We start from the raw sequence: 14990 nt of genomic DNA, 5'->3' as shown, positions 1-14990 counted from the left end.
GGAGGGCTGCGGCAATGGGTGATGTCGGATCAGGAGTTTTGTATCTGGCATAAGGCGATTCGTGGAGGTGGACAGGGTCTGGGAGGCAGCGGGGCAAGGAGAGCCAGTGCGGGGAAAGCGACTGCAACTGACGACGCAAACGATCAAGGTACTAGAGGGGGCGCTGATCCGAGCCGCTGGGACCGGAGCTGCTAGGACATTGCTGAGCTGAGGAAGCTAGAAGGGACTCAACTATTGGATCACCAAGGTCGGAACCCCGGCGGCAGAGGCCGCCGACAATATGTGGACACTAGAGAACACATGTCCAGGATCATCGGGCTGGAGTAGTGCCGGCAATGGGCCCGTTGCAAGGCCTCACACACCCACCATGTCAGTAGGCCGGCACTCCGCCGGAGGCAACCGCTGCTAGGAAACAACCATTGTGGCCTCTACAGGCCGCCACGCCGAAGCCGCAACTTGAAGGAAGACGACACCAGTGATCAAGATGGCAATGGGGATGAAACCCGTCGGGTTTTGCTTGCCCATCCCCGTCCCCGTGAAAAAAACGCAAGCCCATCTCCGCCCCCGAAACCGTGTGCGAGGACAGTTTTTTTCCATCCCCATCCCCGTCAGATCTGGATCCGCAAGAACTCATCCCCGCGAGTGGTCATCAAAAACAACAACAACATTTGGGGGGTGGCACCAGGAGGTAAGCAGATGGATGCGTGGATTTGAGATTTTTTGGGTTGGGCCTGCTGTTTAGATAAGGGAGTGTGGTAAGCTAGCAAAAGTGAATATTTCGGTTGCACGGAGGCGGGTTAATGGGGTTTTGGCTAGTTTGGGTCTATTATAGGGACCATATGTCATATGTTTCACAGGATTTGGGTGCGGGTAGTGCTGAAACGGGTTTGCACCCGTGGAACCTGACGGGCTTTAAATTTTACCCCAGAGCAGCCCCATGGGGATAGAAATGAGCCCACCCCTCTCCCCTAATAGGGTAAAAACACGCGGGGACATGGGTTTCGGGGCCCGTTGCCATCTTGAGCCGGGGATGAGGCGAACCACGAGAATCGAGGCAGCCCAAAAAAGCGCAAGCCCGACCACAACGGTTGTACCTACACCGAGGGCAGCACACACAATAAAAGGAGCTAGGCTACACTGTTTGGTGGTGGTGGTGGGGGTAGCAGCCAAGGCCGAGGCCACACTATATCGTTTAACTCCCCGGACCGGCTGGGGGAACAGCCAGAAAGGACTCTTAAGGCGTGTCGAGAGTGGATCTCGGGGGAGGAGGATGCAACATGCAGAGCGAGACGAATATGTCCTGCCGCCACCGTCCCCGGTCTCAACACGTCTTCGCCGGTGAGCCTTCCGGCAGCGGGATGTGAGGAAGGTATTGTTTCCCCGTGTCGCCTTGGGCCGGGGCCCGGGGGGGGGGGGGGGGGGGAGGATGTGGCGTTTTCAGTTGCCTTTTGGCACAGGCTTCAACTGAAACCAAACTGTCGATAGTACAATCCTTGGAGGCCGGAGGGTGCTCGGGACGTCCATAAGGTACGTGACGAACAACACCATCACTCGAGTCGTCCAAGTTGTTGGTTCGTCCTCCGTGCAGAGGACACGGCCGAGTTTGATGTTTTCCACCAAGATGGATGGTAAATCCTTTGTCTCTTCCAGCATTTTTCACCCCTCTGCGCATTTCCCTCCAAAACTATAAACAGGGAATCATCAGTGCATCCACGTACACTGCGTCGTCAGGGGACATTTCACATTGGCCTTGTCTCGTCTCTCACGTTACATGTCCCCGCCGTCCTCAGTGGCCAAGTGTAAACCACAAGCAAAAGCGAGAAGAAATGGGTGGTTTTACCGTGACGCTGCCCCAGGAATGCAGATTCTGTGAGCTTATGCACCCGGGCCTCACTATCCTAACGCTCCATTGTTGCTTTGAGATCTGTGCTACACAACTACCTTATTACATGGAATTTTCTCTTTTTTGTTCCTCTCATATAAAACATGCCTTGAACTTCAAACTTTGCAGTACAACATAACTTTGTAACTAGAATGTGAGATAAAACTTTCAGATTTTTTTGTCCGACATAAATATGAAAAATAAGTTTTTTTAATCAAATAAATCTCATTTTGTATATTTATGTTGGACCAAAAAATCTGTAAGTTTTATCCCACATTCTACATAGAAAGCTTTGTTGTGCTGCAAAGTTGAAAGTACAAAAACATGTTCTATATGAGAGAAACAAAAAAGAGAAAATTATTTGCACGAATCCTGATGCAGAAATGAGTGGTTGGATAAGGAGTACCCGGGTGCATAGGCTCTAAAACATGTTTTCGGCTGCCCCAGGATGCCCTGCGGGTACATTCCTGCCTGTGCCTCCACGTTGTTACTGCGGTCCATGGGTGGTATAGCATCTCTCCCTCTCTCTCTCTCTCTCTCTCTGGAGAATAGTGTGACCAGTTCTCCTCTGCCTCTTGGGTTTCTTCTCTTCTCTGTGCGCGCACAATCTTCCACAAAACCTCACACGCTCCCCACCCACCGCCCATATCTGCTACCCAAGAGTCCATTGGTCCAACAGCATCACCCTGTGCCTCCTCTGTTCTCCGTCTTGTTCTTGCCCGAGAGCAACCGTAGATCAGTCCAGACAAACTAGCAAAACAACCATAGATCAGTCCAGACAAACTAGCAAGCCTTTGAAGATCTCCTCTTGCTGCAAGAATCCAAGAGAAGGGTGTTTTGTTAGAACAAGTTCATCGCCTGCCTTGCCTTGCCAGCCAGCCTCTGCGTCGTTGCAGGTTCTTCGTCGATTCTTTCTCTGTTCTTCTGTTAATCAATCCCTAGTTGGTCCTGGAGTGATGATTTGGAGTTCTTGATAGCGCTCCACTAGAAGTAGATGTGAGGTTGCTCGCACGGTTCTTGCCTTTTGTTTTTGGTTGTTGGATTTAGATGGTACAGTGGTTAGGTTGCTTCGTAGCTGGTTCTCCTTGGATACCCACCACACCAAGCAAGCAAGCAAGCGTTCATTCCCACCTGAAATGTGTCGGAGTCCAGTATTCCCTTCGATGCTCTTGGTTCTAGGGACTGATTTGTGGTGAGATCATCACAACTTTGGAAGATCTTTTGTGTATTTTACCCCCAACAACAGATGGCATGCATCTATAAGGAGGGATCCATCGTTAGATAGCCGAGGTTTAAACCAACAGCTGCTTAATCTGAACCTTCTCTTAGCCATTTACAGTACTCTAGCAGATTTTCAGATGCTGACTGAAAGTCTGAAACCATGTCTTCTGCTCTCTTTTTTGACTGAAAATCATGTCTCTTTATGCATCGGCTATTTGGTTGATTCTTTCCAAGGTAGGCACCGAGAGGAAAGATGGTCTCACTCGATTTATTTCTGCTACTCGCAGCTCTGTGATTAGAGCTATTGGGTCAGGCTGCGGGCTGCCTGGATCCTGGATGGGCAGGCCTAGAGGTGGGAAGGCCAAGGAATCGATGGAAGCTGCGAAGAACGAGGACGCCGGTAGCGCGGGCGAGGAGGTGATCCCAGCCTACAAGAGGAGGGGACGGCCACAGAAGCTTCTCAAGCACGACGCCGATGAGGAAGAGGACACCGCCAAGGTTGAAGACGACGGCGACGGCACAAAAGAAAAGATTGCGCCACGCAAGGAGTCGACGGGCGCAGCCGGGAACGGAGGGAAGAAGAGGCGGCGGCAGTCGAAGCGCGGCTCGGAGTCAGCAACGGAGGAGAAGGGCGGCGCGCCGGCGAGGGCGCCGACCGGATTCCGGCAGAATGGGAGCCGGCGGAAGAGCACCCCGCGGAGAGCTGCAGAGGCGGGGGTGGAGAGCAAGTGAGGCTTGAAGACTGAAGAAGTGTGTGACGTAATGAGGAACTGCCTAATTGCAGCAAGTAGTTATGTACTAGCTTGAAAATTGCACCATTAGTGGTAGCTTTTAGGTTTATGAGTTACTGTGATATTATGGATATTAGGGGCTTATGTCAAGTTAATTCTATAGCCAGGGCACATGGATTAAAATTTTCTGGGGGGAACTCCGTTTACAGAGCGCTAATTGCTTCCCCGCGGCGGCCACCTTCCCCGCGCCCAGCATGGGCGCTCCGCCCTAGCGGCCCGCTTCAGCCTCGGATCCGCATGGCGGCTCTACTCCAGGCTCTGACCCGTTGGTCTCTTCGGCGCCCCCTACTCCATCCCCGCCGGAGATCCCGGGCCCTGGCGCGTCTTCAAGGCCGGATCCGGAGGCCCCGTCGCGCTTGCTGCTTCGAGGGGACTGCTCCAAGGCAGCTACATCGGAAGACCCGACGGATCTCAGCACCCCCCAGCCCGACGCCTTCAATCCATCATCGTCGTCCCATCCCCCGCAGTCGAGCATTCCCCTTCAGGAATGGGCGGTGGCTGCACCGAGGTCTCCTCGCGCAAAAGCCGCAAGGCAGCTCTGGATCCACAGGTTTCTTCAAAGAAGAGCGCGGCTCCGCGCTCGGACCGGCGGCCGGACTTCAATGCGGTGGGTGGCCGGGAGGCCTTCTTAAGCCGCTTCCGCGGCCGCTGCTTTCGCTGCCTCAGCAAGCACCACCGTAGAAAGGACTGCCGCGACCCTCTCCGCTGCGTGATCTGCGAGCACTGCGGCCACTTTGCCAGAGAGTGCCCTCAAAATCCACGAAATGGCCATGGCGGCCCTGCCTCCACTAGGATAGGCCTGCTTGATCCTCGCCCCTCTGTCCACTCTCGCCTCCGTTTCCCCACCCTGCCTCCGCCACCGCCGGCCCCTCTCTCCCCGACGGCTGCCGACATGGCTGAGCTCAGCTTGGTCGACACAGCCAGGCGCCCCCGCGCAAGCCACAAGGTCGGCGAGTCCACCCCGGCCATCGAGCAGAGTGTCTTCTTCCTGTGACGCCACGCCGTCACGCTGCGCGCGGCCGACGGAATCTATGCCACCTCGCCCATGGCGGTGGGCCGCGCGTTCGAGGCGCAGCTGTGCATCCCACCGCATCACCTGCGGGTGACGGCGCACAACCCGGAGGACTTCTTCGTCATCTTCACCCAGCCAGCCCACCACGACAACGCGGTGCGCCGCGGCACCCTGCACGTCGACGGCGTCAACTTCAACATCGCGCCCTAGGGCGAAAACAACCACGCTGGCCACAGCATCTTCAACCTCCATGTCTGCTGCGTCATCGAGCACCTGCCTCAACAGTACTGGACCCTGGAGGGCGTCCAGGAGGTGTTCGGCGACAAGGTGCACATCGATCGGCTGGACAGCCGCACGCTGGAGCGCGGCCACACCAAGACATTCGCGTGCTGGGTGTGGGTCTGGGACATGGCGTTCATCCCCACCCGGCACACCTGCTGGAAGCTCCCTCAGGGCGCCGGGCGCGTCGAGGAGATGGAGGGCCACTCGCCGCCCGATCGGCGTGTCGCCCTGCTGCCTGGCGCCGAGCGCTATGACATACTCATCCATGTCGACAGGGTGGAGGACTGGGCTCCCCGCTCTCCGCGCTCCTCCCACTCAGCTCAGAGCGGCCTGCCCTCCTCCGACTCCAACCACGACGATAGCTTGCCGCGCTCCTACACGGGCACTTGGGTCATGCATGTGAAGGACGGCCAGATGGAGGAGCGCCACCGTCGTCTGCAGCGTGCGCCGGTGGTGGACACGGGCTGCCGCGGCCTTCCTCGTGGTGGCCCGCGGCGCGACGATGAGGGGCCGGGAGGCGGCGGCGGCCGGCGCTCCTGGAAGGATACGTTGCTTGGGCGCGGGCGCGGCTCCAACGCCTGGTCTGGAGGGGACGGGGCCACCAGTAGGGTGCGCCAGCGCAGCCGCTCCCCCCCCCCACGCCGCTCTGGCAACTCAAAAAGCCGCGGCCAGCAAGGTGGCCGCGACCGATCGTCCGGCAAGGCGTATCCAAGCAAGAAGAAGAGCAGCAAGTAGCGTCTGGCAAGTCAGGTGCACGTGCCCACACCTTCAGCTCCCGCACATGTGCCGGCCCCCGACGACGTCGACGAGTTCTTCGCCACGACTGACAAGACCATCCCCGCCCCCCTGTCGTCCGGCGACGTCGTCGCGGCCCAGCTCGATGAGATGATTGCGGCATCAACGGCCGTGCCCCTGGACTTCGAGGAGGGGACACGCAAGAGGCGGGACAAGGCAGCGGTGGAGATGTCGGACGCATTCAGCCCCACGCTCTCTGCAGCGTGCTACAACCCGGCTCTACTCAGCTGCCAAACGCCGACGAACGTGGCCATGGTTGCCGTCCAGCTGGGAGAGGTGACGCAGCAAGTTCAACACCTGGAGATTGCGGAATCCTCAGCCGCCCCACGACGCCTCTTCTGCGACAAGCCGGCCCCCTTGCTCGGCCAGCCGCCGTCCAAGCGAGGCTCTGCTCCACCCAAGGTTTGAGCTACGTCAGTCCCCCCGCCGCGTCAGAGCGCGTGTCAGGCGGCCCAGAACTGCAAGGTGCCGGTGGCGCAGCGTGGCTCACTCCATCTGGTCCAGGGGCTGGGCCTTCTTGGCCCGAAGGAGAAGATGACGAAGAAGGCTGCGGAGGCACTCGTGCGTAGGTTCAACGAGCCCCTCTCCGATGAAGATATCGCCGTCATCGCCAAGCTCACCAGGCTGGGCAAGGATGCCCTTCGCATCGCCGCTGGCCTCAACGGGCCGGAAGAAGACGCCGAGGAGGCCATGGTCTAGTTATGTTAGGAACCTCTTTGTGTTGTAGTTGTAGTAGTAGTTTCCGGCGACGGCCAGCGCTTGGCTGGTCGGAGTTAGGTTTGATTCAATCATGTAGCAGTGCAAGGATGAGGCCGGTCTGGCGCCGTCGTGGTTTGGGGCCTATTGGTGGTCGACGGCGCCTCCCGGAGAGCTGGATGGTGTACCTGTTCGTCTTTAGTAAGTGTAGTCGCCGAAGAAACCGCCAGTGTCCTCATGAATGACGACCTACACTCCCCCCGATCACGAGCTGGAATGTATGGGGCTTGAACTCGCCGGCGAAGAGAGAAGCGGTTAGAGAAGTAGTGACTGCATATCGTACCGCCATTCTGTGCATGCAAGAGACCAAGATAGACGCGTGGTCACCAGCGCTAGTCCGCGATATTGGTGGCCAAACGCTGCAGGGCTGCGCCGTAATGCCCGCCATCGGCACCCGCGGTGGCATTGCCATCTTATGGAACAGAGATCTTGTAGATGCCGTCACGCACGCTGTTGGCCAATTTGCAGTCACGATCAGGGTCACCGTAGCTAGAGGTCACACTTCTTTCTGGCTAACCACGGACCGACCGATGACGCGAACAAGGAGGCTTTCCTCCAGGAGATCTCGAACACGGTGCCGCATGTGTCTAAACCTTGGATAATCTGTGGTGACTTCAATCAAATCTATGAGGCGAGAGAGAAGAGCAATCTCAACCTCAACAGGAGGCTGATGGGCCGTTTCAGGGCGGCCATTGACAGAGCGGGGCTTCGTCAGCTAAAATGCAGCAACCGCAATTTCACCTGGAGCAATGAGCGCGACAACCCAACCCTAGTGGGCATCGATAAATTCTTCTGCAACATGTCATGGGAAACCATTTTTCCCCTGACCATGCTCATGGCCGCCTCCACCGCCTGCTCCGACCACTGTCCGCTGGTGCTGTCCGACGCGGCCGGACCACGATGGCACAAGAGCTTCAAGTTTGAGTCCTTCTGGCCGCGCTTCCCGCGCTTTGCAGAAACGGTGACTGCGGCCTGGGCACGGCCGGTGGCTGCCTCGTGTGCATTCACCCGCCTCCACATCAAGCTTGCCCGGACGGCCAAGGATCTATGCATTTGGAGCCAAGGTCTCTTCGGGGATGCAAGGGTGCAATTCCATATGGCCAAGGATCGAGAGATGCAGGAAGAGGCAGGCCTCCAGGCTCACCTGGCTGCGCTTCGGTGATGCCCCAACAAAGTTCTTCATGGCAAAAATCTGCTCAAGGAAGAGAAACAACTTCATTCACTCTCTGAAGGTCAATGACTCAGTAGCCACGGCACACAGCGACAAAGAAGCAGCAATTCACAACCACTTCGACAGCATCCTTGGGACTACAAAGCAGCGATCGTCCACGATAAACTGGGAACAAATTCAGATGCCAACAATTCAAGGTGGTGGGTTGGACAACCCTTTTTCAGAGGCAGAGGTGTGGGTGGCAATTCAGGCATCTCTGGCAGAGAAATCCCCCGGGCCGGACGGCTTCAACGGCATTTTCTTCAGATCGTGCTGGCAGATAATCAAACAAGATGTCATGCAGGCTTTCAACCAGTTCTACAACCTGGCGGGCAACAATTTTGGCTTGCTCAACTCGGCAATCGTAGCCCTAATTCCCAAGAAAGACGGCGCGAACGGCATCAACGACTATCGTCCGATTAGCCTGATACACTCCATCGCCAAGCTAGTCTCCAAGGTGCTCTCGATCAGGCTAGCCCCGGTCGTCCAACACATCATTTCGCCGGCCCAGAGAACTTTTCTGAAAACAAGATGCCTCCACGACAGCTTTGTCTACGTCCAAAATTGTGTTAAAGCGCTGCATCGAAAAAAGACGCCGGCTGTTCTTCTCAAGCTAGACATCTCTAGGGCCTTCGACAATGTATCGTGGGAGTATCTCCTCGAGCTCATGGTAAACCTGGGGTTTAGTGCGAGATGGAGGGATTGGATCGACATGTTGCTCGCCTCCTCTTCGCCGGCCTTCCTCCTCAATGGCGTCCCTGGCCAAACTATCTAGCATCGGTGTGGACTACGCCAGGGTGACCCACTGTCGCCGCCCTTGTTCATCCTTGCGATCGATCCAATCCATCACCTTCTTAGAGCGGCTGAAGAAGAGCTCCACATTACGCCGGTGCCAGCCAGGGAAATCAAATTTAGGGTTAGCTTATATGCGGACGACGCCATCATCTTTGCAAACCTAGTTAGGGACGAGATTGACTACCTGATGAATTTGCTCGAGAGCTTCGGCGACGCTACGGGCCTGAAGATAAACAATGTCAAGTCAACGGCAACTCCGATTTGCTGTCAAGATATTGATCTCAGCACGGTACTCCAGTCTTTTGGGGGACCGATCATGCAATTCCCGATCAGATACCTAGGGCTCCCACTCACAGTTGGCCGGATTAGGCTAGTACATCTTCAGTTCATCCTAGATAGAATCCAGGCTAGATTAGCAGGATGGAAAGGGAGAATGCTCTCCATGGCCGGGCGTAGGGTGCTCGTCAGATGCGTCCTCACCGCCATGCCAACGTTTGCCCTTACAGCCCTTAAAATCCTAGTAAAGCTGTTGAAAGAAATAGACAAACGTAGACGCCGATTCCTCTATGGCCAGGATCAGGAGCTCAGCGGCGGTAGCTGCAAGGTGAGCTGGACACGGGTTTGCTCCCAGATCGACCACGGCGGCCTTGGCATCCTCGATCTTCCCAAGTTCAGCCGTGCCCTACGCCTACGATGGCTCTAGCATGCATGGAAAAGCCCGGAGCGCCCTTGGGCAGGAACAGAGCTGCCATGCGATGCCTCCGATCATGCCCTTTTTAGTGCGGCCACAGCGGTGACTATTGGAAATGGCAAGATGACTAGCTTCTGGCACTCGTCTTGGATCGATGCGTCTCCACTCAAGCTCCTCCACCCCAACCTCTTTAAACACTCCAGAAGAAAGAACAGATCGGTGGCGCAGGCACTTCTCGAAGACCGCTGGGTCTCTGACCTGGCGCACGGCGACGCCGGCTCATTAGCACAGGATGTGATCGCTTTAAACCGCCGGTTGCAATCGTACCACCTTCAGGAAAACATCCAAGACCAGATCAACTGGAAGATAGAAGCATCTGGGCAGTACACTGCGCACTCAGCATACCGTGCCCAGTTCCAGGGAACTATGCAGACGCATTTTCGCGAGCTGGTCTGGAGCACCCGAGCGCCAGCAAAAATCAAGATCTTCGCCTGGCTGCTACACCAATACCGGCTCTGGTGCAACGATAGATTGCAGCGGCGAGGATGGCCAAACAACTATTTCTGTCAGCTATGCCTCCGCAACCTGGAAAGCTCCGATCATTTGTTCTAGAATTGCCCCCTCGCGAAGGAAACCTGGAATTCAATTGCAACATGGACGTGTTGCCGCGCGCTAAGACAGGAATCATGGATTGGCAACACAAGCTCCTTGGACAGGTTCAAAGCCATGTCAGATGCGTCGCCGCCTGCTCACAGGAAAGCGATCAAGTCTCTTGCAATGCTTGCCCTTTGGCAGATATGGCAGGAGAGGAACCACTTCACATTTAGGGCAAAGGAGGCCAAGGTGGAAGACATTCTCAATGAGATCAGAAGAGGGCTAAGCCTCTGGCAACAAGCCGGCATCAAATCAGTGCAGAGCCCCTTCGGGGACCCGTCGGGAGAGTAGGCTAGCGGCTTGTGCCTAGGGGCACTATGTTCTTTTCTTCTTCTTCTTCTTACTTTCCTTGATCTTCGGATCTCCACCTTTATCACTTTGTCAACTGCTCCCTACTTATGATCAATGAAACACCAGCCATTGCCGGTCCTTAAAAAAAATGGCAATTACAGTTTTGTTTTGTTCTTAAAGCTTTTTTCTTGGTAAAACTTCTAATTTATTCATCGATAGTCATGGTACTACAAAAACGTCATAAGTAAAGATTACATCCATGTTCGTCGGCTATCTAGCGACGAAAATTGTTGTGCTAAGTCACATAGAACCACTACACCAGAACAACAATCATCAGTTCATCACCGACAAAGAGAAGCGTAGACACACAATTTTTTTTCATCAGTCGATGCATGCAGCCATATTATTTGAAAGCCTAACAAAGTCCTAAAATCCAAAGAAGCTCAAAATCCGAGCAAAAAGGAGAAAATAAATCTGTAAAGCACGACATTCGGCAAGAGAGCATACACATCTAACCTATTATTAGTTCGCCATCCAATCGGCTGAAGATAGCCCTTGCTACCGTCTCCCAGCGGTTGCACCCAATAACGATAAGCTCCCTATAGACACACATGAACACAAACGACCAAATACTAAATTCAAGTAGATCCACCGAAGACAAACTCCGATCGAATCCCGTGAGATCCCTAGAGACACACGTTCCACACGCCCTTAGAGATGCTAGATGCACCGTCGAGCCGAGGGCTAGGCGAGGAGAACCTTATTGCATCGTCAGCTCGTCTTTCTATGACACAAACACTAAACGATGAAAAGACGTCTAAAAATGGGTTATGCCACCATGTCCTAACGAGGCAGACCTGTCACACCGGCAGGACCCGAGGGGTCACTAATCGCGTGGGTCTTGAGAGCACAAGCCAAGGGGTACGAGGGGTGTATGCTCTTGAAGCTTTTGATTATGTACTCCATCCGTCCGGAAATATTTGTCATCAAAAATGAATGAAAATGGATGTATCTACAACTAAAATACATCTAGATACATCTATTTCAATGATAAGTATTTTCGGACGTAGGGAGTAATAACTAATAATTTGTGCTTATGCACCATTGATGCAGGGCCAGGGCATAATAAACTTCCATTTCCATAAAAGATGGAGGCCTTTTAATTTTTGAGATTTTAGAAGCACGGAAAGAGAATTAAAGTTCCAAAATAACACTTTTTTTCTGCAAAGATATGTACATGCTCTCTAGTTATCTGCAAAGTTTTATTAAATAATAAAATGATTTGTGGGCTACACAAAAAAGACAAAATTTTGGTTCAAATACAAAATCATTTTAAACCTTTTTTTGTATTTTTTGTGTAAGCCACAAACAGAAATATATGTTGGTGCAATTTATACCCATGTACTATAATGTTAAGTGGTCATTTTTGCGACAGGCTTGGAGTATGAAGGGTTTCGATGTGGTTTGGAGAAAGTAGGTCAAATCCTTTGTACAAGAAAACAGCGGAGGGATCAAGGTCAATAAGGATATAGATTATTATTTCCAAACGCAAAAGGGACTGAGATCCAATGCCTCCTATCATGTTTAATGTCATTGCTGATATATTGGCGGTTCTCATTGGCCGAACCAAAGAGGACAGTCAGGTGGGTGGGCTCATTCCTCAACTTGTCGAGGGTGGGGTGTCCATATTACAATACATAGATGATACTATTATTTTCATGGAACATGATTTGGCAAAAGTTAAAAATATATAACTGATTTTATGTCTTTTCAAACAAATGTCTGGTTTGAAAATTAATTTCGACAAGAGTGGACTGATCTATTTTGGGCACACCAAGGAAGAATAGGAAAATTTTAGACAATTGTTCGGTTATGAGTTGGGATCTCTCCTGCTTAGTTACCCGGAAGTCCCAATTCATCGTCAAAAATTAACCAACAAAAAATAGAAGTGCATCGAGGATCGATTTGAGAAGAAGCTAAGTTGCTGGAAGGGCAAGCTTATGCCTTATGAAAGTCGGCTAATTCTGATATAATCAGTGCTTACAAGTATGCAAATGTTTCTACTGTCCTTCTTTGAAGTGCCTCTGGGGTACAAAAAGGCTTGGATTTTATTGGTCATGTTTTTTTCTGGCAGAACGATGTTAATAAATCTAAGTATAGGCTGGCCAAGTGGGTTATAATTTGTAGGCTGAAGTACCAATGGGGTTTAGGAATTGAAAACCTTGAGCTAAAGAATAAATGTCTGCTCAGTAACTGGTTGTATAGTTTATCTGTAGAGGGCGAGGGTGTGTGGATACAATTATTGCATAACAAGTATTTGCAATCCAAAACCCTCGCACAAGTAACGGCGCAGCCGAATGATTCTTCTTTTTAGAAGGGGCTGATGAGGAAAAAGGTTGCCTTCTTCAATAGGAGCAAATTCACTGTAGGAAAGAGTAACACTACTAGATTTTGGGAAGGTACATATCTAGGGGAAACGCCGCTGACCATACAATATCCAACCATTTACAATATTGTACAATATAAATATGCCTTCGTAAGTACAACACTAGGATCAGTTCCCTTAAACATTCACTTTAGGAGATCCATCGTTGGGGAACGAAGGGATGGAAGGCTACATCTTGTGTGTAGGTGGATGAAGGTTAATCTTTCTGATGAGCCAGATACAATACATTGAAAACTTTCAATGTGAGGGGTACTCTCAGTTAAATTAATGTATACAAATTTGATAAAGACCGGTCCAATTCCAAAATCGCTTCACATTTAAAAAGTTAAGGTGCCTCTAAAAATAAAGGTCTTTATGTGGTTTGTTCACAAGGAAGTGATCTTGGCTAAGAACAACTTAGCAAATCATAGTTAGGAGGGCGGTAAACGGTGTTCTTGCAACGATCAGGATGAATCTATCCAACATTTTTTCTTCAAATGCCCACTCGCCAAGTTATTGTAGCGTACAATACATGTGTCCTTTAATTTTAGTCCTCTTAATAGTATTCACACTTATTTGGGGCATGGCTAAATGGGGTAGAGCCTAAAATAGCCGCGCATATTCGAGTCGAAGTGTGTGCATTACTTTGGCTATTTGGAACTGTAGGAATGATGTGATTTTTAACAGACAAAACATCACGATTTTTTTGCAGGTCATCTACTGGGCAACGGCCTGGATCTGTACATGGTCGTTACTCAGTCGTGCGGAAGTCAAGGAGCATATGACATATCGGTGCAACCGTTGGGAGATGTTAGGACGACCTATTTACAATCGATTTGGATGACGGTCCGATAGGAGTAATCATCTTGTCATTTTTTTGCCGGTTGTGGCAATTATTTCCTTTTATTTCAATTCGAGTTGTGAACTATACCGAACTATGTATTTTCTATTTTGTGGCTACTTTGTTTAATAATATGCATGTATGCATCAAATGATGTAGAGGCAGGTGGTAATCCTCATTTTTTTAAAAAGAAAAAAAATTACTCAGATACTATGGAAAAGAAATACCCAAGTACTTTTCATAAAAAGTGGGGTATGAAAATATTATTTAAAAGGAAAGGATGTCCTGTTTCTGGACTGCATCCATGCACCGACCAAAAAGCATTATTGTTGATCATATATGATAGATAGAAACTTGCTCACGTGCATCACCACAATCCATACTAAGGACTGGGAGTCCAGAACACCAGTTTCCTTTGCCACTTCCTTTACTTGTTGCCATCTTTTCTTTTGTTGCTAAATCGTACAACTAGCTGGGAACTTTGGATTAGGTTTGAAAGACGGTTTTTGAACTTCAACAATGAACTTCAATTTGGTTCAGAGAACCTCATGAATTCATGAATACATCTAAGATACCCCACCACCACCACCACCAATTGGTTTGTCTGAACCGTGATTTTGTCCTAGCCACGCATGTCACGTCACTCCCTTTTCTCTCTTATCTACCATGTCAACCTCTCGGTCAATGTGTAAGTATAAACCCCCATCTCTCTTTCTCTACTGGACTTAGCTTCTTATTCTCGTGTCTCTCTCTCTCTCTCTCTCTCTCTCCTAATCCAGTTTCATTGGTTCCTTTCCTAGCATGAAAATCTCCATAAGACTACCCTCAATACCACAAAACTGCTTAAGAGCTCACATTTTGTGCTCTAGTAGATTACCTATCTCAACCCCAATATCTATGTTTCTTCGGGGTACCAACGTATATTATGTCTTGACCGCATCCAAACAAAGCGCAGACACCCCACACCCTATGCCCGAAAAGTCTGGAAGGATGAACTTTCAACCTCCCAACCTTCGCCTCCCACTTCGCATTAGTCGCCTCTGCCTCCTCTCGCTCACTCGAACTTCCTGATGCCATCGCCTGTCGCTCGTGTGGCCAAGTCAGCTCAAACGCCCCTCTTCATGGGTCAATGTTGTCTCCTGCAACACCTCATGTTGTCGCCTCAACGTGCCTCAAAGTTACCGATACCCACAAGTGCAGGAAATCATTTGTATATTGTTTTCATAAGTATGAGTGTCGAATCCAACGAATAACAAAAGAAAATGGTGCCTTAATTTATTTTTGGAAATGACCCGAAAATCTGAATGAAGTGATAATGTGCTTCAAAGTAGCATTATTTCAAAG

At 51.2% G+C, this 14990-nt stretch overlaps 1 protein-coding gene across 2 annotated transcripts; it reads left to right on the top strand.

Annotated features, from left to right (window-relative positions):
- The first annotated feature begins 2407 nt into the window (after nucleotides 1-2407).
- LOC123112415 (uncharacterized) lies at nucleotides 2408-4022 on the top strand. 2 transcript variants are annotated; one of them, XM_044533397.1, is made up of 2 exons: nucleotides 2408-2778; nucleotides 3342-4022. In XM_044533397.1, exon 2 carries the CDS (start codon nucleotides 3440-3442, stop codon nucleotides 3833-3835), a length of 396 nt encoding a protein of 131 aa, XP_044389332.1. In that variant the 5' UTR covers nucleotides 2408-2778; nucleotides 3342-3439; the 3' UTR covers nucleotides 3836-4022. The 2 variants fall into 2 exon arrangements, with proteins under 2 accessions (XP_044389332.1, XP_044389331.1); XM_044533396.1 differs by having other exon boundaries at nucleotides 2410-2778; nucleotides 3391-4022.
- The last annotated feature ends 10968 nt before the right edge of the window (nucleotides 4023-14990 follow it).

This window comes from Triticum aestivum, chromosome 5B (assembly GCF_018294505.1).
Source record: "Triticum aestivum cultivar Chinese Spring chromosome 5B, IWGSC CS RefSeq v2.1, whole genome shotgun sequence".
Lineage (NCBI taxonomy): Eukaryota > Viridiplantae > Streptophyta > Magnoliopsida > Poales > Poaceae > Triticum > Triticum aestivum.
Note: the sequence above shows the minus strand (reverse complement) of the source record. Positions and strands in the feature narration are given on the sequence as shown.

Bases quoted from the DNA above. Each gene is read 5' to 3' on its own strand.
- LOC123112415 (XM_044533397.1), top strand. From the start codon at position 3,440: ATGGGCAGGCCTAGAGGTGGGAAGGCCAAGGAATCGATGGAAGCTGCG.